Raw genomic sequence first — 24,615 nt, 5'->3', positions numbered from 1 at the left:
GGCTCAGGACTAGAGAAGAGATTTCAAATGGGATGATGGGAAACTGTCATTGATATTCAGTGGCAGAGCATGTCCTCAAAAAGAGACATCTACCTGAGTGTAGCCCAATTCTACTTCTTCCCACTTAAGTACTAATCATGGGGTCTGTAAACTCTTGGCCATACCTAGACCACTGTGCAGTTTGTAGATCATGTGCAGATAGGCTGGGTCTTTAGAAATATACAGTTATTACGGAGCTCTTGATATTTTCAGTAATGAAGGATTTCCTTAATAAGTTTCTATACCACTGTCTCTTTCCCACCTAACTCCACTCGTAGAATTCAGTACTCCAAAATGGAGTGTAAAAAACCAATAGCATCACAGTATGATTTGGTCCTATCTTACTGGATAAGTAATCTCTACCTTAACAAAGATCCTTTTCTTTAACAAGAATCATAATACCTTCTCTGAAAGCCTGAGCTTACAATGGTGCTTAGGTTTTCATCAGTAGGACAATCATCTTGTCCTCAGTAAGTCACATTGGATCATTTCTCCCTCAATAGGAATTCCAGAGTCTCTCTTGTGAGTTCGTCCTACTGGTAATTTTAAGAAATATTCCCTAATATTTGACTCCAATTTTCCCTTCTATAGCACAAGCCCATTATTGCCTCTTGACTTGTTTGACAGCTTGTCACTTACAAGTGATGAAAAAGTATTCCATCTTTCCATTCTAAGAAAGCAAGACAAATTCTTCTTTGAAGCAAAGTCCTTGACCCTTACTCACCAGAATAGTTATGTGAGTGGTTAATGATAATAGCTTACATTTACAGAGGGCCTTTCATTCAATGCCCTTACACTATGAGAGATGTAAAGAAATCTTTCTACCCAGCAGAAATGACCTCTTAGTTCATCATACTGGAGCCAGACCAGGAAAAATTTTGGCATACATGAAGCCTGCACTTGGCACTCCAAACACATGTCCAGGCTATTATAGTATCTCCATCTTTTTCACGTAGTGCTCCATACTCCCGATCCCTTAGAATTAACACATTTGTCAGTCTATAACTTATCTCTCCACAGTATATCATCTCTCTGCTATTTGTCTACAATTGGTCATGGGTTAAGTAAGAGGGAAAACTCATTCCTGTTACTGTGGTGCCTGGTAAATGAGTAAATCTCTCAAGAAACAAATTCCACTTTTTACAAAAAAGTTTTATTGTGGTAACATGTAATACAATAAAATCTTCCCATTTTAACCACTTTCATGTGTACAACTCAGTGGTATTAAATACATTCATAACATCAGGTTACCATTGCTACCATCCACTACCAGAAGTTTTCATCACCTCAGACAGAAACTCTGTACCAATTAATCTACTTTCTATCTCTATGAATTTGCTTATTCTACATATTTCATTTAAGCGGGATCACGCAATAATATTTGGATTATTTCATTCAACATGATGTCTTCAAGGTTCATCCATATTATTCATTTTTATGGATGAATAATATTTCATTGTACCACATTTTAAAATCCATTTAACTGTTGGTTCACGCTTGGGTTGCTTCCACCTTTTGGCTTTGTGAACAAAGCTGCTATGGAACAACTGGTGTACAAATATCTGCTTGAATCCCTGTTTTCAATTATGTGTATACCTAGAAGTAGAATTGCTGGATCATATGGCAATTCTGTTTCATTTCTGAAGGACTACATAATACTAACAATAATACTGTTTTCCTCAGCAGCTGTATCATTTTACATTCCCATCAAAAATGTGCATGAGTTCCTATTTCTCTGCATCCTCATCAATGCTTGTTATTTACCATTTTTCAATAATAACTGTTTTGTGGGTGTGAAGTAATATTTCATTGTGGCTTTGCTTTACATTTCCCTAATGGCTGGTGATACTGAGCATCTTTTAATGCACTTATTGGCCAAGTCTTTGGAGAAATGTCTAATCAAGTCCTCTGCCCATTTTTTGTTTGTTTTATTTTTTGTATGCTGTATGGCGGGGTCTCATTTCATTATTTTTCCATGTGAGTATCCTGTTATTGCAGCACCATTTGTTGAATTTTTCTTTGTTTTTGTTTGTTTCCTTGTTTTCCTTGTTTGTTTTTTGGAAAGTGCATGGACCAGGAATTGAACCCGGGTCTCCCGCATGGCAGGCAAGAATTCTACCACTGAACTACCTTTGCACTCCCATCTGCCCATTTTTTAAACTGGGTTTTGTGTCTTTCTGCTATTAAGTTGTATTAATTCTTTATATATTCTGGATACAAGTCCTTTATGATATACATACTTTGTAATTATTTTCTTCCATTCTGTGGGTTATATTTTCACTTTCTTGATATTGTCCTTTGATGCATTAAAGCTTCTAATTTTGATGAAAACCAATTTATCTATTTTTTCTTTTGTTGTTCATGCTTTTGTTGTCTTCACTAAGAATTCACTGCTTGATGCAAGGTGCTGAAGATTTTCCCCTATGTTTTTTTTTTTTAAGAATTTTAGTGTTTTAGCTCTTATAATTTAGTACATTGATCCATTTTGAGTTAATTTTTATGGTGTAAGGTAGGTGACCAATTTCATTATTTTGCATGTGGAAATACCGTTTTCCCACCACCACTTATTGAAGAGACTCTCTTTTCCCCATTAAGTGTTCTTGGCACCCTTGTCAAATATCAATTGGCCAGAGATGTGTGGGTTTATGTATGAACTGTCAATTCTATAACATTGGACTATTTATTTATCATTATGCCAGTCCACACTGTTTTGATTACAGTAGCTTTGTAGTACATATGAAATTAGGACGTTTGCGTCCTCCAATTTTATTCTTTTCTTAAAATGGTTCAGGCTATTTGGGGCCTCTTCTCATTCCATATGAATTTCACAATTGGTTTCTCCATTTCTGCGAAAAAAACTGCTGGAATTTTGATAGATATTACACTGATTTATAAATTTCTTTCAATAGTATTGAAATTTTAATACTATTACAACTACGATCAATGATCACAGGATTTCTTGCCATTTATTTAGGTCTTTAATCCCTTTCAACAATGTTTTGTAGCTTTCAGTGTTCAAGTCATTTAGAACTAAATTTATTTTGATTAATAATTATTGTTAATAGGTTATCATGTATTGCAATGCTTACCACATGCCAGGTACTGTTCTAAATATTATATATGTATTAACTCCTTTAATCATCCCAACAACTCTGAATAGATATGACTAGGATTTCCCATATTATAAATTAAAACATTGAGATACAAAAGCATTAAAGAATATGTCCAAGTTCATATTGCTAGTAAGCAATGAAGCTAGGTTATGAATCCAGGAGCTCTGAAGTCCATGTTACTGAAACCAGACTATGCTCAGATATTGGGAATACTAAGATTAGACACAGCCCAGCCCCAAAGGAACTCAGTTGAAAATAGTGCATTATCTTAGTTAAGGGAATAACCTGAAGAGTAGTTTTAAGGGACTAATGGTGGAAATGTCAGACATTTGAAGAAGTGGTGGTAAGGTATACATTACCTATATATATTGTATTATATAGGTAGTGTATACCTTCGTAACTAAAAGGCATACCTAGGAAACAGGAGAAAACAAAAATCTGTTCCAACTTGATCTAGTTGATAGAGGTCAATAACAAGATAAAAAGTCTCCACTGTTTCAAGTTCTGTCAGTGAACCTCATCACAGAGACCTATAAATAATGTGCTATTTTCAAATTCGATATTTTCCTTTTCTGTCAGGTGCAAGTCCAAGGAATGACTGGAAATATCCAATTTGACACTTACGGACGTAGGACAAATTATACCATTGATGTGTATGAAATGAAAGTCACTGGCTCTCGAAAAGTAAGTAACCAAAACTCTCAAAGAAAGTCTTTCAGAAGACGAAAGTTTTCAGATGAGAGAAAACAGATGCTAAGAAACACATGCAAAGAAAATCCTCACACATAATATCTGCCTTTCCTTTCAGTGAAGAGTATAGACAGGATGTACAAAGTGACTTGTAATCAAAGTTTTCCAACAACACATTTATTTTTTGCTGAGACGCATCCTATAAAAGCTGTAGACTAACAGTTTACTACAATAAAGATAAGGAATCACTTGTTATTATTTAAACAGAAGATTCTGAGATAAAATGTTTTTAACAAAATAATTGAAGAGTAGGTATCTTTCTCCTTGGGTAACTCAGCCACCAAAAGGACTTTCTACAGCTGAATTTTATAATTACCACTTTGCCTCTACCATACTAATAGTTGAGTCAGTCATGAGGTGAGAATTTAGTAGCTATTTAATGAAACCTCACAGAAAGTAAATTATCTTATGCCATTTCTATAAGATACTCACTGTTTTCCCACCACTAGCTCCCAACTTTCTTACAGTTCAAAGCAAAGTATTTTTCTGCTATAGTAGCTTAAAGGTAAAAAACAGGCTGATCATCTTAACACTGGGCTAAATTATTTTACAAAGTATCAATAAGAGTAAGGTTTCTCAGGGTCCTCCAGAGAAGCAGAATGGACAGGAGATATCTATACAGACGGATATATATATATATAATAGGTATAGATAAAGATATAGAGAGTTATATTATAGGAATTGGCTTTCATGGCCATGGGGATGTGCAAGTCCAAATTCCACAGGGCGAGCTTCAAACTGGGAACTCTGATGAAGGTTTTCGTTGAATTTCCCAGGAGAAGTTGACTGGCTGAAGTAGAGACAGACATTCTTCTTCCTAACTGCTGAAATCATCAGTTCTCCTTTTAAGGCCTTCAACTGATTGGATGAGACAACTTTCATTGTCGAAGACAATCCCCTTAGTTGATTGTAAATATTATCAGCCATAGATACAATCAACTGACTAATGATTTAAATCCATGAAATACCTTCATAGTAACAATCAGGACAGTACTTGTCCAGTAAGACAACTGACATCATAACCCAGCCACATTAACACATGAACTTAACCATTACAGACCATCTGTCATCAACTTAGAACCCATACATGCTTCCTAAACCATTCTCTTTTTTTTGCAGATAAAGCATATATTTCATCCAAAGAGAATATGTCTCACAGTATCATCACTTAGTTGTGCAATCATTGCACTCAATTTTAGACACTTTTTACTGCTCTAAAGAAGAAAATTACAGACACACATAAAGAAAACTCAAAACACCCCATATCCCTTATCCCCCCACCCATTATTGATAGCTGGTATTAGTGCAGTACACCTGTTACTGTTGATGAAATTACATCAAAGTATACTCTTAACTATAGTCCATAGCCTGCAATAAGTAATTTCCCCCATACAACATTCTCTTATTAATTCTTTGTACAAGTATTGTACCTTTGTAGGAGTTGATGCAAGAACTTATGTATATTTATAGTGTTAATTGGTGACATACGTGACTTTAAACAACCCCCTTCAACCAAATTCAGCTACACTTTGGCACTATTACCTGTAATCCCAATAATGAGCTACAATCACCTCAAATTCATTACCAAATATTTAAGTTCAACCACGTTAGTAATTCTGTATATATTAAGTAAGTACTCCCCATTCTCTAGCCTCTGTCTATCTCTAGGTACCCTACATTCTACATTTTAAGACTCTTGAGTTTACATATTATAATTAGTTCATACTAGTGAAATCATATACCTGTCCTTTTGTGTCTGACTTACTTCATTCTGCATTATGTCTTCAAGACTCATCCATCTTGTCATGTGCTTCAAGACTTCATTCCTTCTTATTGCTGCTTAATATTCCATTACATGTATGTACCAAATTTCGTTTATCCACTCATCTGTTGATGTACACTTGCATTGTTTCCATCTTTTGGCAATTATGAATAACACCTCTGTGAACTTTGGTGTTCAAATGTCTGTGTTAACAGCTTTCAGATCTTCTGGATATATACTCAGTAGTGGAATTGCTAGGTCATAGGACAACTGAATATTTAGTTTTGGAGGAACTGTCACACTGTCTTCCATAGTGGCTATACCATTTTACATTCCCACCAGCAATGAATAAGTGTTCCTATTTTTCCACATCCTCTCAAACACTTGTAGTTTCCTGTTTGTTTAATGGTGGTCATTCTTACAAGTTTAAGATAACTCATTGTGATTTTTAAAAATATTTTTAGTGAGAAATCTACACACATACAGTCCATCCACAGTATACAATCAATGGCTCACAACACTATCACATACTTGTGTTTTCTTCTCCATGATAATTTTTAAAACATTTGCATCACTCCAGAAAAAAAATGAAAAGAAAAAAGAAAAAAAACTCGTACATCCCATACCCCTTGCCCCTCCTTCTCATTGACCACTTGCATTGCAAATTTACCCCTTATCCTCCTTTTTATTTATCTATTTCTTTTTTGTTAATTTTTTTACTTATCTGCTTATGCCCTGGATAAAAGGAGCATCAGATACAAGGCTTTCCCAATTACAACATTGCATTGTAAAAGCTATATAGTTATACAATCTTCTTCAAGAATCAAGGCAACTGGAAAACAGTTCAACAGTTTTAGGCACTTCCCGCTAGCCACTTCAATGTACCATAAACTCAAAAAAGATAGCTATATAATACACAAGAATAACCACAAGGAAAACCTCTTGATTCTGAAATTTCTGAGCCACTGAAACTTTATTTTGTCTCATTTCTCTTTCCTCTTTTGGTCAAGAAGGCTTTCTCAGTCCCATAATGCTGAGTCCTGGTTCATCCCTGGCAGTCGTGTCCCACATAGAGGGGAGGACAGTGAGTTCACCTGCCAAGTTGGCTTAGAGAGAAACGCCACATTTGAGCAACAAAAGAGGTTCTCTGGGTGTGACTCTTAGGCATAATTATAAGTAAGCTTAGCTTCTCCTTTGCAAGAGCTAGTTCCAAAGGGTCAAACCCCAAGTATGAGGGCTCAACATATTGAATTGGTTGACTCACTGCTTGTGAGAATATCAAGAATTCCCCAGATAGGGAAGCTGAATATTTCCTTCTTTCTTCTCAGTCCCTCAAGGACTTTCGAAATACTTTTTTACTCTCTGCCCAAATTACTCTGGAATATAACATGGCATCACACTAACCTGTACAAACCAAATAGATTTCTCACACTGTTCAAGATTCCATGTAATTACGGTGTTCAAATAAACTGACCATACAAGTTAAATTAGATATGCACTACCCAAAATATAAATTTTGCACCAAATAAACATCTCTCTCTTTGGTCTCACACAGAAGTTGACATTTTAAAATATGGATCATATTTTGGTTCAGTGGTAGAATGATTTCCTTGCATGCATGAGACCTGGGTTCAATTTCCAGACCACGCACCCCCCAAAAAAAAAAAAATATATATATATATATATATGGATCATATCAATCTTTACCCTGCATTCTGATTTACCTTAGTCTTATCCAGATAAGCTTCACTCACATCTCTAGTTGAAGTTTGATCACTTTTTCAACATTTTTAAGTTGCTATATAGGAAAATGCTAACTGCCATAACTTCAGAGCTTTAACGCTGAGTATCAGGTGTCACATAAATACCTGAAGTTTCAGGGAATGACCAGGTTACACTCAAATAGCTCAATATCTCAGAATTTAGGAATAATAGTTACAACTCCAGAATAGATGTGACTGCTGTAACAGCATACAATCTAGGACTTTTTCCAATAGTCCCCAACCTGATAATCCATGCTCTTAACTTCAGTTCTCTGAGTTTGTATATTATAGTTAGTCCATTTGAGTGAGGCATGATAATATTTGTCTTTTTGTTTCTAATATTTTATTCAACATACTGTTCTTAAGGTTCATTCACCTAACTGCATACCTCACAACCTCATTCTTTCTTGCAGCCGCTCAGTAGTTCATTGTATGTAAACACCACAGTTCCATTCCTCAGTCGTTGTACCCTTAGCCCACCTCCATCCATTGTGAGAGGCGAGGAGTCACAAAAACCAGTGTGCAAATGTCCATTCATGTTCCCATTCTCAGTTCCTTCAGGTATATACCTAGCAACGAGGTTGCAGGGTCATATGGCAACCCCACCCCTAGCCTCCTGTGGAACTATCACACTGCCCTCTGGAGGGGCTGCACACCTCAGCTTCCCTACTGACACTGAATAGGAACTTCTCTTTCTCCACATTTTCTCTAACACTTGTTTCTCTCTGTTCCTTTTAAAGAGTTTTATTCGCACGTCATACAATCCAACCTAAGTAAATAGCTATGCCTTCACCACCATAATCTATATGAAGGCATTTCCTTTGCTTCTGAAAATAATCCATAGACATCCCTCATACCCCCCTCTTCTTGAAGTTTAGTTTTCGTATAATGTCTTTGTTATGTTCAGTGGAAGCATACTACAATGTTACTGTTGACTATAGACCCTACCTTGCATTGATGATATTTTTTTTCCTGTACAGCATCACATTTTCAACACTTGGAATGTTGACATTCATTCGTTCTCCCCCATGTAAAAACGTCTTTATGTTTGAACATTTAATCAACATCATTGTCCACTCTAGACATTCCTAAGTTGTACCATCTCAGTCTTTGTCCTTTATCTTTTGTTCTGATATGATTCTTGCCCCCAGCCCTTCTCCTTCAACCATACTCACATTCAGGTTCATTCAGTGTATTTATATTATTTTATCATCAGGTGGTATTGTGCCATCCATTTTCTGAATTTTTACAATCAGTCTTGTTGCACATTCTGTATTCCTTCAGCACCAAGTGCTGTTTTTTTTTCTTTTTCTGTCAGCCCTGCCCCCTCTATGCTAAAAGAAAAACCAGTAACCTCCACTTTTACTCGAGATTCAGCTAAGTTGAGGGCCTATTTTTAGTAGTCAGAATTTGTTAATTAATTCCACAATTGGAGTTTGGTTGTGCTCAGCCCCTGCTGCTGGTAAAGTTCCTTTCCTTTCCCCAATGGGAAGCACCCTGTGGGGGAGGGGCGCTGGCCACCATGGTTTGGGGAACTCATGGTTCTGTGTGGGCTCGCAGCAAGTTCAGCTGGTCCAGACTGGTTGTACATTGTGTGTCCTGTCACTGACGTGGCCCCAACTGTTCTGTACTGTTCCTAACTATTTATTAGCTGCTCTGGAGGACAAACCAAATCCCACACCTCGTTAAGCTGCCATCTTGGCCCCCTCTCAAAAGTGTTTAATTTTGAGGAGAACTCATTTATCTATTTCTTTCTTCATTGCTCATGTTTGGTATAAGGTGTAGGAAACCACCTCCTATCAGAAGATTTATATTTCCCTACATTTTTTCCTCAAAGTTGTATTGTCTTATTTTACCGTTTAGATCTTTAATCCATTTTGAGTTACTTTTTGTATATGTATGAGATATGAATCCTCTTTCATTCTTTTGCTTATGGATATCCAGTTCTCTAAACAGCATTTATTGAAGAGGCTGCTCTCTCCCAGTTGGGTTGGCTCAAGTGTCTTATCAAAGATCAATTGTCCATAGATGAGAGGTCTATTGCTGAACAATTAGTTTGATTCCATTGGCCAGTATATCTACCTTTATGCCAGTACCATGCTATTTTGACATTGTAGCTTTTTAATATGTTTTAAAGTCAGGTAGTATGAGATCTCCCATTTTATTTTTCTTTCTCAAGATATTTCAGGACACCATGCCTTTCCATATATTTTTGTTATTGGTTTTTCTACTACTGCAAAGTAAGTTGTTGGGATTTTAATTGTCATTGCATTGAAACTATAATCAGTTTGGGTAGAATTGACATCTTAACTATATTTAGGCCCCAATGATCTTGGTATGCACTTTCATTTATTTAAGTTTTCCATGATTTCTTTTAGCAATTTCTTATAGTTTTCTGTGTATAAATCTTTTCCATCCTTAATTAAATTTATTCCTAAATATTTGATTCTTTTGATTGCTATTATAAATGGAATGCTTTTCTTGATTTCCCCCTAAGACTGCTTTTTACTAATGTATACAAACAGCACTGATTTGGGGAGTGTTAATCTTGTTCCCTGCCAACTTCTGTACTCATTTGTTAACTCTAGTAGCTTTGCTGTGGATTTTTTGGGATTTTTAACATATAGAATCATGTCATCTGCGAACAGTGAGAGTTTTACTTCTTCCTTCCCATTTTGGATACCTTTTAATCCTTTTTCTTGTCTAATTGCTTTGGCTAGAACTTCCAGAACAATGTTTAATTACAATGGTGATAGTGAGCATCTTTGTCTTGTTCTTGATCTTAGAGGGAAAGCTTTCAGTCTCCCCTCATTGAGAAAGATGTTAGTTGTGGTCTTTTCATATATTCACTTTATTATTTGAGAAAATTCCCTTCTATTCCTATCCTTTCAAGTGTTTTCGTGAAGAAAGTATGCTAAATTTTGTGAAATACCTTTGGTACATCAATCAAGATGATCATGTGGTTTTTTCTCTTTAAATTATTTATGTGGTATATTACATTAATTGATTTTCTTCTGTTGAACCAGCCCTTCATACCTGGGATATAACCCAATTGGTCATGTATATTTCATTTAATGTGCTGTTCCATTTGATTTGTAAGTATTTTGTTGAGGATTTTTGCACCTATATTCATCAAAGGGATTAGTCTGCGGTTTTCTGTTCTTGTAGCATCTTTGTCTGGCTTTAGTATTAGGGTGATGTTGGCTTCTTAGAATGAATTAGTTAGCTTTCCATCCTCTTCAATTTTTTTTGAAGAGATTGAGTAGGATTGGTACTAATTCTTTCTTGAATGCTTTATAGAATTCACCTGTGAAGCCCTCTGGTCTTGGACTTCTCTTTTTGGTAGCTTATTGATGACTGATTCAATCTCTTTACTTGTGAATGGTTTGTTGAGGCCACCTATTTCTTCTCGAGTCAATATTGGTTGTTCATGACTCTCTAGGAAATTGCCCATTTCATCTACATTGGCTAGTTTATTAACAAGTAGTCTCATAGTATGCTCTCATTACCTCCTTTATTTCTGTAGGGTCAGTAGTTGTTTCCCCTCTTTCCACTTCTTATTTTATTCATTTGCATCCTCTCTCTTTTCTTATCAGCCTAGCTAAAGGTCTATCAATTTTATTGATTTTCTCAAAGAACCAACTTCTGGGTTTGTGGATTTTCTCTATTGTTTTCATCTTCTTAATTTCATTTATTTCTGCTCTAATCTTCATTATTTCTTTCCTTTTGTTTGCCTTATGGTTAGTTTGCTTTTCTTTCTCTAGTACTTCCAGGTGAATAGTCAATTCCTCTTTTTTTTTCCTCTTCTTTTTTAATGTAGGCATTTGGGGTAATAAATTTCCTTCTCAATGCTTCTTTTGCTGTATCTTATACATTTTGATATGTTGTATTTTCATTTTCAATTGCCTTGAAATATTTACTGATTTCTCTTGTAATTTCTACCTTGGTCCACCGGCTGTTTAAGAGTGTGTTTTTTAGCCTCATTATATTTGTGAATTTTCTAACCTTCTGCCTGTTATTGATTTCAAACTTGATTATATTATGATATGAGAAAGTGCTTTGTATAATTTCAATTTTCAAAAATTTGTCAAGAATTGCTTTATGATCCAGCATATGGTCTATCCTTGAGAATGATCCATGAGCACTTGGGAAATTTTATATCCTGCTGTTGTGGGGTATAATGTTCTGTAAATGTCTGTTAACTCCAGTTCATTTATGACATTATTCAAAATTTCTGTTTCCGTATTAATCATTTGTCTTGATGTTCTATCCATTGAAAGTGGGGAATTGAAGTCTCCAACTATTATGGTAGAGGTGTCTACTTTTCCCTTTAGTGTTGTCAGAGTTTACCTCATGTATTTTTAGTGTTGTCAGAGTTTACCTGGCCTGGTGAATAGATATTTATGATTGTTATGTCTTCCCGTTGAATTGCTCCTTTTATTAATACATAGCACCCTTCTTTGTCTCTTTTAATTGTTTTACATTTGAGGTTTAATTTGTCAGATATTAGTAGAGCTGCCCCTACATTTCTGATTGTTGTTTGCATGAAATATCTTTTTCCAACCATTCACTTTCAACTTATTTTTCTTTTGGGTCTAAAGTGAGTCTCCTGTAGACAACATATAGATGGGTCCTGTTTTTTAATCCATTCTGCCAGTCTATGTCGTGATTGGGGAGTTTAATCTATTAACATTAATGTTGTTACTGTACAGGCAGTGCTTTCTTCTACCATTTTGCCTTTTGGACTTTATATGTCATACCTATTTTTTTCTCTTTTTACTTTTACTGATAGTCTTCATTCCTACACTCTTCTCCAAACCTCTCTCTCCTGTCCTTTCCTATCTGCCTGTAATGCTCCCTTTAGTATTTCTTGTAGATCCAGTCTTTTAGTCACATATTCTCTCAGTGACTGTTTTTTCTGAAAATATTTTAACATCCCCCTCATTTTTGAAGGACAATTTTGCTGGGTATAGAATTCTTGGTTGGCAGTTTTTGTCTTTCAGAATCTTAAATACCACAGCTTTCTCACCTCCATGGTTTCTGCTGAGATAGCCACACATAGTTTTTTTAGCTTACTTTGTATGTGATAGATTGCTTTTCTCTTGCTGCTTTCAAAATTCTCTGTCTTTGGCATTTGTGACAATCTGATCAGTAAGAGTCTTCGAGTAAGTCTATTCAGAATTATTCTGTTTGGGGTTCACTGCACTGTTTGGATCTGTAATTTTATGTCTTACATGAAAGATAGGAAATTTTCAGTAATTATTTCCTACATTAGACTTTCTGCTCCTTTTGACTTCCCTTCTCCTTCTGGGACATGTGTAACATGTAATTACTGTGCATCACAAATTCCATTCTTTTTTCTATATTTTCTTTTATGTGTTGTATTTCAGATGTCTTATCCTCTAGTTCTCTAATCCTTTCTTCTCCTTCTTGAAATCCATTGTTGTAGGTCTCCATTGTTTTTCATCTCTTCTGTTTTGCCTTTTGTGCTGGTTTGAAAGGATGTATGTACCCTAGAAAAGCCATGTGTTAATCCTAATCTCATTTTGTAAAGGCAGCCATTTCTACTAATCTCTATTCAGTACTATATGTTTGAATCTGTAATTAGATCATCTTCTTGGGGATATGACTCAATCAAGGGTGGTTGTTAAACTGGATTAGGTGGAGACATGTCTCCACCCATTTGGATGGGTCTTGATGAGTTTACTGGAATCCTATAAAAGAGGAAACATCTTGGAGAATGAAAGAGATTCAGAGAGAGCAGAGAGAAACGACATAGCCACAAGAAGCAGAGAGTCCACCAGCCAGTGACCTTTGGAGATGAAAAAGGAAAACACTTCCCAGGGAGCTTCATGAAACAGGCAGCCAGGAGAGAAAGCTAGCAGCTAATGTCATGTTTGCCACATGCCCTTCCAGCTGAGAGAGAAACCATGACTGTGTTCACCATATGATTTCTCACTTGGGAGAAAAACCCTGAACTTCATCGGCCTTCTTGAACCAAGGTATCTTTCTCTGGATGCCTTTGATTGGATGTTTCTATAGACTTGCTTTAATTGGGGCATTTTCTCAGCCTTAGAACTGTAAAATAGCAACTTATTAAACTCCCCTTTTAAAAAGCCATTCTGTTCCTGGTATATTGCATTCTGGCAGTTAGCAAACTAGAACACCTTTCATTCCCATTAGTTCCACTATTTGTTTTTTCAAACTTTGGCATTCTTCTTTATGATCATCCAATCACTTCTTTATGATCTTCTTTTTTTTATTTTTTTAACATTTTTACTGTGAAATATAACATATATACAGAAAAGCAATAAATTTCCAAATACATTTAACAAGTAATTATACAACAGATTTTAAAATTTGGTATGGGTTACAGCTCCAAGGTATTTTTTTTTTAATCTTCTAGCTGCTCCAAAACACTAGAGACCAAGAGAAATATCAAGATAATGATTCAGTGATCATAGTCATTTGTCAATCCTATCTTCTCTGTTATATTTTTTCTTCTCTTTAAATAACATATATACATAAACAAAATAAATTTTAAAGTACATCACAACAATTCGTTGTAGAATAGATTTCAGAGCTTGGTATTGGTTACAATTCCATAATTTTAGGGTTTTTTTCAAGCTGCTCTAATTTGCTGGAGGCTAAAAGAAATATCAGTATAATGATTCAGCACTCATATTCATTTGTTAAACCCTACCTTCTCTGTATAACTCCACCATCACCTTTTTTCTTTCTCCCAATCTTTAGGGGTGTTTGGGCTATGTTTATTCTAACTTTTTCATGTTGGAAGGGGCTGTCAATAATGTGGGATGGGGGATGGAAATAGGTGATATTTTGGAAGGGCTGACCTCTCTGCATTTCAGAACTTACCTGGTCCAAGGACCCATCTGGACGTTGTAGGGCTTGGAGAGTCACCCTAGTGCATGCAACCTTTGGAGAATATTATATAATGCCCTAGGTATCCTTTAAGATTGGCAGAAAAGATTTTGGTTGTAGTTTGGCAAGTTATGATAGGTAGCATTGTCTGACTGAAGCATGTATTAGCGTCATCTTCAGTATAGTGTCTTGACTCTATTTGAACTCAAAGCTGCTGATACCTTATTTGTTAGACTTCTTCTTCCTCTTTTTTTCAGGATGGTATTGTTGATTGCACAGTGCCAGGGCCAGGCTCATCCCTAGGGGTCATCTCCCATGCCTCCAGAGAGACTTTCATCCCTGTATGTCATGTCCCACATGGACGGGGGTGCGGGAGGACAATGGTTTTACTTGCAGACAGGCTTAGAGAGAGAAAAGCCACATCTGACCAGCAAAATAGGTCCTCCAGAGGTGATTCTTAGGCATAACTATAGGTAAGCTAAGCTTTTCTGCTACATACATAAGCTTCATGAGAGCAAGTCTCAAGATCAAGGGCTTGACCTATTGATTTGGGTGTCCCTAATATTGGCACTGTATCCGGCCTTCCCTGGCAGTAAAATTTAGCAGTTCCATAACTTTTTCTCCCATCCTTCAAGGGACTTTACTAATACTTTTTTTATTTGTCTGCTTAATATACTCTGGGATGTATCTAGGCATTACATTAAGCTATAAAGGATTAAATTATCTCATTCTTATTCTGGACTCCCTGTGTTTGGATTGTTTAGATGATCTATCCAGAATCTTTCAGTTAGATTATGTGCTACAGAAAATTCTAGTTTCTGGACATAATAAATCTTTCTTGTTTTGGTCTCAAAGAGTAGGTGAAGTTCTAAAATACAAGGAATGTCTTCCTTACCCCTGTATTGTTAATTAATTTAATCCCAACTCTATCAACTTCATTCTTATCTCTAAATACCAGGTTATACATAAACAAAACAACCCCTCAAAATCCAGAAATAACAATTAACACTCTGAACTAAAAATGACTGCTATAAGAGCTTAAAATCTAAGCCCCAGTTTTCTTGTATTTTCTAAATGGAATCATACAATATTTGCTCTTTTGTTTATGGCTTAGTTTGCCTCACCAAATGTCCCACAGGTTCATTCATTTCATTGTATGCCTTACAACTTCATTTCTTTTTGTAGCAGCACCATGTTTGATCATATGTTTACAACATCATTCACCCATCTACTTCTCAGTTAGTGCATCTTTCAGCAGCCTCTATTTACTGGACCTCATGTATAATGCCCAGAGTCAACAGTCCATCAACATTCCCAATTTTGGATAATTTCATGTTCCCAAGAGAAAGATAGCCAATAAACACACCTTCACCGAATAGAAAATCCAAACCTCCCCCTAACTCTTGTCTCTCTCTCCATTATGTACCCCTGTTATTGTTGCAGTACTGTTGATGCTTTCCTCTTAAACATAGCCCAGAGCATGTAATATCATTTTCCCCCTTAATCTGTAAATTATACACTCTTTGTACAAGATTTATATCTTTGCAGTAGTTCATGCAAAAATCTATGTTTATTTGTAATGTTAATTGGTGGGACACATGAGTCTATACAACCCCTTTCAATCATATTCACCTTCAATATGGTAATATTATTTATAGACCTATTAGTGAACTGCCTTCACTTCTATCTATTGTCTTACAATTAAGTTCAACTTCATTAGCAAACTCATGCACATCTCAAGCTTCTGTGAATCTCTAGGTCCCCTATATTCTGTATTATAAGCCTCTGGTTTTACCTTTACCATGGTCATAAAAGTGGGGTCATACAGTGTCTAACTTCTTGTGTCTGGTTTATTTCACTCAGCATTATGTCTTCAAGGCTCATCCATCTTGTTATGTGGTTTAGGATATCATGTCATCTTACTACTGCATAATATTCCATTGTATGTATATATCACACTTTGTTAATCCACTCATATGTTGATAGGCACTTGGATTGTTTCTATCTTTTGGCAATTGTGAATATTGCCATTATGAGCTTCGATGTGCAAATCTCTATTTGTGTCGCTGCTTTCAGCTCTTCTGGGCATATACCGAGTAGTGCTATTGGGGAGTCATAGGGCAACTCAATATTTGGTTTTCTGAGGAACCGCCAGACTACCTTCCTTAGCAGCTGTACCATTATATATTCCCACCAGCATTGCATAGGTGTCCCAATTGACAAAGACTTTTGAGGCATAAAAGCATTTGGTTCTGAGGAGTTCCTGGTCTTTTATTTTTTCTTTTGTTGCTTGTGCTTTGGGTGTAAACTAGGAAGCTACCTCCTATTACTAGGTCTTGAAGATGTTTCCCTACATTTTCTTCTAGGAACTTTATAGTGCTAGTTCTTATATTTAGGTGTTTGATTCACTTTGAGTTCATTTTTGTGTAGGGTGTAAGATATGGGTCCTCTTTCATTCTCTTGGCTATTGATATCCAGTTCTTCCATGCCTAATTATTGAAAAGACTATTTTGCCCCAGGTCCGAGGATTTGGGGACCTTGTCAAAGATAAGTTTACCATAGATCTGGTGGTCCATTTTTGCACTCTCAACTTGATCCCACTGGTCAATACTTCTATCTGTGCCACTACTATGCTGTTTTTGACCACTGTGAATTTATAAAGTGGGAGTGTTAATCCTCCCACTTCATTCTTTTTTTTTTTTAAGAACACTTTTAGCTATTCATGGTCTCTTTCCCTTCCAGATTAATTTGGTAACTAGCTTTTCCAAGTCTTCAAAGTAGGTTGATGGAATTTTGATTGGTACTGTACTGAATCTGTAGATCTATTTGGGGAGAATTGGCATCTTAAATACACTTAACCTTCTTATCCATGAGCATGGAATGTCTTTCCACTTATTTAGATCTTCTTTGATTTCTTTTAAGTATGTTATGTAGTTTTCTGTGTACAAGTCCTTTATATCCCTATTAATTTCATTCCCAGATACTTGATTCTTTTAGTTGTTATTTTGAATTGATTTTTTTCCTTAATTGACTCCTAAGTTCAATCAGTGCTTGTGTATAGAAACATTGATTTTACAATCTGCCACCTTGCTGAATTTGTTTATGACCTCAAGTAGCTTTGTTGTAGAGTTCTTAAGATTTCCCAAGTATAGTATCATGTCATCTGCAAATAATGAACATTTTACTTCTTCCTTTCCAATTTGGATGACTTTTATTTCTTTTTCCTGCCTGATTGCTCTAGCTAGAACTTCTAGAACAATGTTGAATAATAGAATGGTGGTGACAGAGGGCATCGTTGTTGCATTCCTGATCTTAGGAGGAAAGCTTTCAGCCTCTCACCATTGAGTATGATGCTAGCTATTAGTTTTTCATATACACCCTTTATCAAGTTGAGGAAGTTGTCTTTGATTCCTATCTTTTGAAGTGTTTCCATCAGAAAAGAATGTTGAATTTATCTACTGCTTTTTCAGCATCAATCAAGGTGAACTTATGATTTTGCCTTTTTGATTTCTTAATGTGCTGTGTTACATTAACTGATTTTCTTGTGTTGAACCCTTGCATTCCTGGTGATCATGGTGTGTAATTCTTTAAATGTGCTGTTGGAGTCCATCTGCTAGTATTTTGTTGAGAATTTTTGCATCTATATTCATTAGAGAGGTTGGTCTGTAGTTTTCCTATCTTGTAGCATCTTTACCTGGCTTTGGTATTAAAGTGATGTTCACTTCATAAAATGAGTTGGGCTGTGTTCCTTTTTCTTCAATGTTTTGGGAAAGTTAGAGCAGGATTGGTGTTAGTTCTATTTGGAATATTTGATAAAATTTCCCTTTGAAGTCATCTGGCCCTTGACTTTTCTTTATAAGAAGATTCTTTTTCTTGTTCTTGTTCTATTTATTTTTTTTTGTAGGAAGATTTTTGATGACTGTTTGAATTTCTTTACTTGTGATTAGTTTGTTGATATCTTCTATTTCTTCTTGAGTTAATGTAGCTTGTTTGTGTGTTTCCAGTAATTTGTCCATTCATCTAAATTGTCTAGTTTCTTGGCATATAGATTTTCATAGTTTCCTCTTCTGTTTTTTATTATTTCTTCAGATTCTGTGGTAATGACCCTTCTCTCATTTCTGATTTTGTTTGTTTGCATCCTCTTTCTTTTTTCCTTTCTCAGCATTGCTAGTAGGCCATCAATTTTATTGATTTTCTCAAAGAACCATCTTTCAGCTTTATTGATTCTTTCTATTGTTCTCTTTTCTCCCTTTCACCTAACTCTGCTTTAATCTTTGTCATTTCTCTTCTTCTATTTGCTGTGGAGTTAATTTGCTGTTCCTCCAGGTGAGCAGTTAAGTATTCAATTTTTGCTCTTTTTTCTTTTATAATACAGTCTTTTAGGGCAACAAATTTCCTTATCAGCACAGCCTTTGCCACATCCAATAAGTTCTGATATGTTGTATTCTCAATTTCATTCATCTCCAGATAGCTACTCATTTCTCTAGCAATTTCTTCTTTGACCAACTCATTGTTTAAGAGCGTGTTATGTAATCTCCATATACTCATTCTTTGGTGCTTATTCTCATTCTTTGGTGCTTATTAATTTCCAGCTTCACTTTTTTGTGATCAGAGAAAGTACTTTGAATATTTTCAATGTTTTTAAATTTATAAAGACTTGTTTTGTGCCCAACATGTTATCTATCCTGGAGAATGTTCCACGAGCACTAGAGAAAAATGTATATCCAAGTGTTTTGCGATGTGTGCTGGTTTGAAAGGATTATGGACTCTAGAAAAGCCTTGTTTTAATCAAAATCCCATTTCGTAAAGGCAGAATAATCCCTATTCAATGCTGTGTGTTTGAAACTGTAATCAGATCATTTTCCTGGAGATGTGATTTAATCAAGAGTGGTTGTTAAGCTGGATAAAGTAGAGGCATATCTCCACTCATTTGAGTGGGTCTTGATTAGTTTCTCAAGTCCTATAAAAGAGGAAACATTTTGGAGAATGAGAGATTCAGAGAGAGCAGAGCAGAATGACATAGCCATGAAAAGCAGAATCCACTAGCCAGTGACCCTTGGAAATGAAGAAGGAAAATGTCTTCCACGGAGCTTCATGAAACAGGAAGCTAAGAGAAGAAGCTAGCAGATGATGCTGTGTTCACCATGTGGCCTTCCAGATGAGAGCGGAACCCTGGCCATGTTCACCATGTGCCTTTTCAGATGAGAGAGAAACTCTGACTGTGTTCTCCATGTGCCCTCTCACTTGAGAGAGAAATCCTGAACTTCATCGGCCGTCTTGAACCAAGGTATCTTTCCCTAGATGCCTTAGATTGGACAGCTCTATAGATTTGTTTTAATTGGGAGATTTTCTTGGCCTGGAACTGTAAACTAGCAACTGATTAAAATCCCCTTTTTAAAAACCATTCCGCTTCTGGTATATTGCATTCCAGCAGCTAGCAAACTAGAACAGGGTGTAACGACCTATATATGTCTGTCAGGTCTAATTCATTTATCAAATTGTTTAAGTCCTCTATTTCCTTGCTGACCCTCTGGCTAATTATTCTGTCAGTGGAGGAGTGTGGTGTATTGAAGTCTCCTACTATTATTGTTGCAATGTCTATTTCTCCCTTCAGTTTTGCCAATGTCTGTCTCATGTACTTTGGAGCCCCTTTATTGGGAACATAAGCGTTTATGATTGTTATTTCTTTAAGTTAGTTGTCCCTTTCACTGATCTATAGTGCCTTTCTGTCTCTTATGATGTCTTTACATTTAAAGTCTATTTTGTCTGTATTAATTTAGCAACTCCTGCTTTTTTTTGGTTACAGCTTGCGTGGACACCTTTTTTGCATTTTTCACTTTCAATGTATTTGTAGCCTTGCATCTAAGATGTGTCTCTTGTCAGTATCATATAGCTGGAATATATTTCTTAATCCATTCTGCCAATCTGTATCTTTTAATTGGTAAATTTAGCCCATTAACATTCAAAATTATTACTGTAAAAGCATTTCTTGAATCCACCATCTTATCCTTTGGATTTTGTCAGATCTATATGTTTTTTTCTTTCTCTCTCTTTTTATCCTTTGGGTTACCATTACTGGTACTCTTCAATTCTGCACCCTCCTCCAGACCTCGCTCTCCTGTCTTTTTTTCTTTTTCATCTAGAAGAACTCCCTTTAGTATTTCTTGTAGAGCTGATCTCTTTTTGACATTTTCTTTCAGCGTTTATGTGTGAAAATGTTAATCTCTCCCTCACTTTTGAAGGACAGTTTGACTAGGTACAGAATTCTTGGCTGAAAGTATTTCTCTTTCAGGATCTTAAATATATCATACCACTGTCTTCTCACCTCCATACTGCCAACTGACTAGTCTTATGTGGTTTCCCTTGTATGTTGTAGATTGTTTTTCTCTTGCCACTTTCAGGATTTTCTGCTGTCTTCAACATTGGATAGACTGATTAGTATGTGTCTTGGGGTAGACTCATTCGGAGTTATTCTATTAAGAATTCATTGGCTTTCTTTGATTTGCATATTTATGGATTTTAGAAAGGTTGGGAAGTTTTCTGCCATTATATCCTCCACTAATCTTCCTAGCCCTTTGCTCTTCTCTTCTCCTCCTGGAACACCAATGATTCTTTATCTGCACTTTGTTTTGTCCATCATTTACCTGAGCTCCAATTCAAAAATTTCCATCTTTTTTGTCATTTCTCTTTCATAGTGTTCAAAATCAGCTGTCCTGTCCTCTATTTCACTTATTCTTTCTTCTGCCTCTTCAAATCTGCTGTTGTGTGTCTCTAGTATATTTTTTATTTGATCTACAGCATTTTAAATCTCTCTGATAGCTGCTATTTTTCTATTTATGTTTTCAAATTCTACTTTATGTTCTTCTAGTGTTTCCTTGATCTCTTCTATGTTATTAACCATCCCACTAATTTTATTTTGTAAAATTATGTGAACATCTTTGATTAGTAGTTCCAAATTCTTTGTCTCCTCTGGTGTTTTAATTTGCTCACTAGACTGGGCTGTATCTGTCTGCATCTTCATATGTTAAATGATCTTCGGTTATCTTTGTGGCATGTAAATAACCAGATAGGGTTACTTTGGATGTTGACTTCCTTCAGTAGTCTAAAACTTTGTATTTGCAGTATGGGTGTGGAGCAGGATGCAGGGCATGGAGAGGAGCACAACACTGTGGTGGCAGGTTGCAGTGCAGTTATATTCACAGATCCAGGACTCTATGCTTGTACTTGTAAGTCTGGGTTGTGGATCACAGTTTTGTGCCCATGCATTGCAGGGATTGTGGGGGTGAGGTGCAGCTCATGCAGCCCTTAGAGCACAAGAGCAGGGTGCAGTATGGGGGACACAGAGGTAGGGTACAGTGGGAGGTGGATGAGGGGTGCTGAGCAGATGCATGGAAGCTGGTATGTGGGCAGGATGCAGGTAAGCACATGAAGCATGTGGGTCATAGGTGTCAGGGTATGGGGTACAGGGAACAGAAGTCAGACACAAGAAGTTTGGGGCATGGGTGTGTTCTTGCACAGCATGAGGGGTCCAAGGGAGCTGAGATGCAGACGTGTGAGTGTGTAGGGATGAGGCTTAGGTCACAAAAATTGCAGGAAATGTGTCCGTTGGGTGAAGATGGATGGTCAGGTTCCTGGTGCAGGTCTGCTGGTGCTAAAGTGGGGTGAAGTAGGGGTGCCTGTTACTGCAGGGTGGAGGTTATATAGCACAGATGTGCCCGAGAGGACCTGCTAAGTCTGGAAGAAGGGCACTGTGCCATGTGGTCGGGAAAGGGTGTGCATATGTGTGGGGCAAGGAGAGTGGTGTGCGGGGGTCAATAGGTTTGTGTATGGCTCCTTGGGTGCCTGGCAGGGAGAAAATGCCTATGCCGGTGTGTTGGATCTGGGGGACAAGGCCCTGGTTTGCACGCATGCAGAGTTCAGGAACAGCAGGGTGGGATAGTGCCTGTGTGGGCTAGGGTCAGGTGTGGCTGAGATGCACAGGTCAGCACCTGCCCAGAGTTGAGGGAGCATGGCGTGAGTAGATGCGTGTGCATGCATGCGTCTGGGGGGCCAGATGCTGATATATGGGTACACCAAGTTTGTGGGGGGGGGGGGGACAGAGTTGCACAATTGTATAGGCCGAGTGAAGGTATGGCCCAGGTATGAAGATGAGTGCTTGCAGCACAGGTAAGTGCCTGCAGGGGGCAGGGAGAGGAAGGTGGGGTCCAGGGGCTGGTTGCAGGTACATGGGTCTCGGGTCTCAGGAGGGGTGGGGCAACACTGGCTGACACGGGAGAGGTGTATTGTGCTGAGACAGGCTTATGTGCATGCGATGGGTGGGGGCATGGGGAGGGAGGCCAGGTTGGGGGTGCTTGGAGCACAGTGGGGGGGGGTAACTGGGTTCAGATGCTTTGGGGGTGGGGAGAGTCACAGGTCACGGGGTGGGGTCATGCGAGAGGGTAGTGTGCTCAAGGAATGCGGTTTGACTACTTTCTTATCCCGGTCTCCTTATCCTTGCCCTCTTGATGGCTTCCGGCCTCCATCTGGAAATGGACACACTAGGCAGTTTGCACTAGCCAGCTGGTCTCAGGTTCTCTGCATCTCAATTCTTTTGCTTTTTCAACCAGGGGCCCCTTATGTGGTGTAGAAGGCTGTCCCAGGTCACTTACACCCTGGAATCATTCTCCTAGTCTTTTTTCTGTCCCCTCTCTAGCTGTTCTTTGGAGCAGGGGTGAACTCAACCTATCCTATTCCACTATCTTCACAGTGCCTTCTTTATATCCTCCCTCAACTCATTGATTTTATTTTGGATGAGATTTGACATGTCTGTTTGAACATCCTGAATTGGTTGTTTCAACTCCTGTATCGCATTTGAGCTATTGGTTTGTTCTTTTGACTGGGCCATATCTTTAATTTTTCCTAGTATGACTCATTATTTTCTTGCTGGCATCTAAGCATTTCATTTCCTTAATTAGTTTATTCTAGAGGTTGCTTTCACTCTTGTACCTAGGGCTTTTGTATTGGTTGGCTTTGTTCTATATCTGTTCATTGACATTCAGTTCAACATATTCTAGACCTCTAGCATAGGTTCTGCTTAACTGATCAGAATTCTTCTGTTCTTGTCTTCTTGTTTTTTGCCCTGCCTATATGTAACCCTTTTTTTTTTTTAGGGAGATCTCCTCAGATATGATTGACCCTAGTCAGATTTTTACAGACAAGACAGTCCCATGTCTCAGGAAGAGAGACAGCCTGTATCAAGTTTCCTTGAGGGTTAGGCCCAGCAGGTTGCCAGACATTCCAGTGAAGCCTCCAGACTCTGTGCTTTTCCTGTCCTGCCTGGCATGTGGTGCTTTTTTGACTGCAGCTTCCCACCAGAATAAAGTGATGTGGTGCCTTTAACTTCAGCAGCCTCTCCTTGCCAGGGTTGTGGCTGAGACCCAGGCTGAGGTATTAGGTGGGATTTGATTGCTTCTGTTTCCATACCCTGGGGCCTGAATTCCCTGAAAGAGGGCCTCCACTTGAACTGGGCCCTACCCCTCTTTTCTTGGGGGAAGATGCCCCCTTTAAGGAAGAGTCCACCTGACAAGTCACTTTGTCTCTCAGAGATTTCTTAATTCCACCCTTGCTGGGGCAGTGCTAGAGCCTGAGGGTGCTCACAGTTCTATCTAATGAGCTGTTAAGAGGTTGAAAAAAAGGCTTTTCAGAGCTGGACATCTGGTTCCCTGGGTTTGCCAAACAAAAGCTGGTGTTAATACGTGGCTCTATGTGCTCCCTTTTCTTAGGGACCAGCCCTTTTCTAGTATTTTGTTTTGTCCAATTCAAAAAGCCTGTTTTATTATTTTTTTTCCATCAGCCTTACCCCCCCTCTCTGCCACGGCAAAACCTCCTGGCTCCTTTAGTACTTGCAACGGGTTTATCTGTGCTCAGGGCCTATTTTCAATAGTCAGAATTTGTTAATTAATTCTTCAATTGGAGCTTGGTTTAGCAAACACCTTTCTGCTAATAACATGTGCTTCCTTTCCCCTCATGGAACCAGCCTGCCCTGTCCATGGGGAAGGGGCCCTGGCCTCTGTGGCTTGGGTGAAACAGTTTTGTGTGGAATCTCAGCCTTTCTGCCTGTTCCAGACTGGTGTACAATGCGTGTCTGGTTGCTGATGTAGCCCCAGCTGTTGTTATGTACAGTTCTTGGCTATTTACTAGCTGCTCTGGAGGATGAACTAAATTCCACACCTGACTATGTTGCCATCTTCTCATTTTGGTTTTGATTTGCATTTCTCTAATAGCTAATGAAGATGAACATCTTATTATGTGTGCTTTAGCCATTTGT

General features: G+C 37.6%; 1 protein-coding gene across 5 annotated transcripts in view; it reads left to right on the top strand.

Annotated features, from left to right (window-relative positions):
* Positions 1 to 24,615, top strand: part of GRIA3 (glutamate ionotropic receptor AMPA type subunit 3) — a 344,281-nt gene that overhangs the window by 217,662 nt on the left and 102,004 nt on the right. For all 5 annotated transcript variants that reach the window (XR_013169443.1, XM_077145651.1, XM_077145654.1 and 2 more), the window contains exon 8: positions 3,732 to 3,836. Coding sequence is in view for 4 of the 5 variants with exons in the window: in XM_077145651.1 (XP_077001766.1) it covers positions 3,732 to 3,836 (105 nt within the window). In the remaining variant the exon portion in view is untranslated. The remainder of the gene's footprint in view (positions 1 to 3,731; positions 3,837 to 24,615) is intronic.

This window comes from Tamandua tetradactyla, chromosome X, assembly GCF_023851605.1.
Source record: "Tamandua tetradactyla isolate mTamTet1 chromosome X, mTamTet1.pri, whole genome shotgun sequence".
Lineage (NCBI taxonomy): Eukaryota > Metazoa > Chordata > Mammalia > Pilosa > Myrmecophagidae > Tamandua > Tamandua tetradactyla.
Note: the sequence above shows the minus strand (reverse complement) of the source record. Positions and strands in the feature narration are given on the sequence as shown.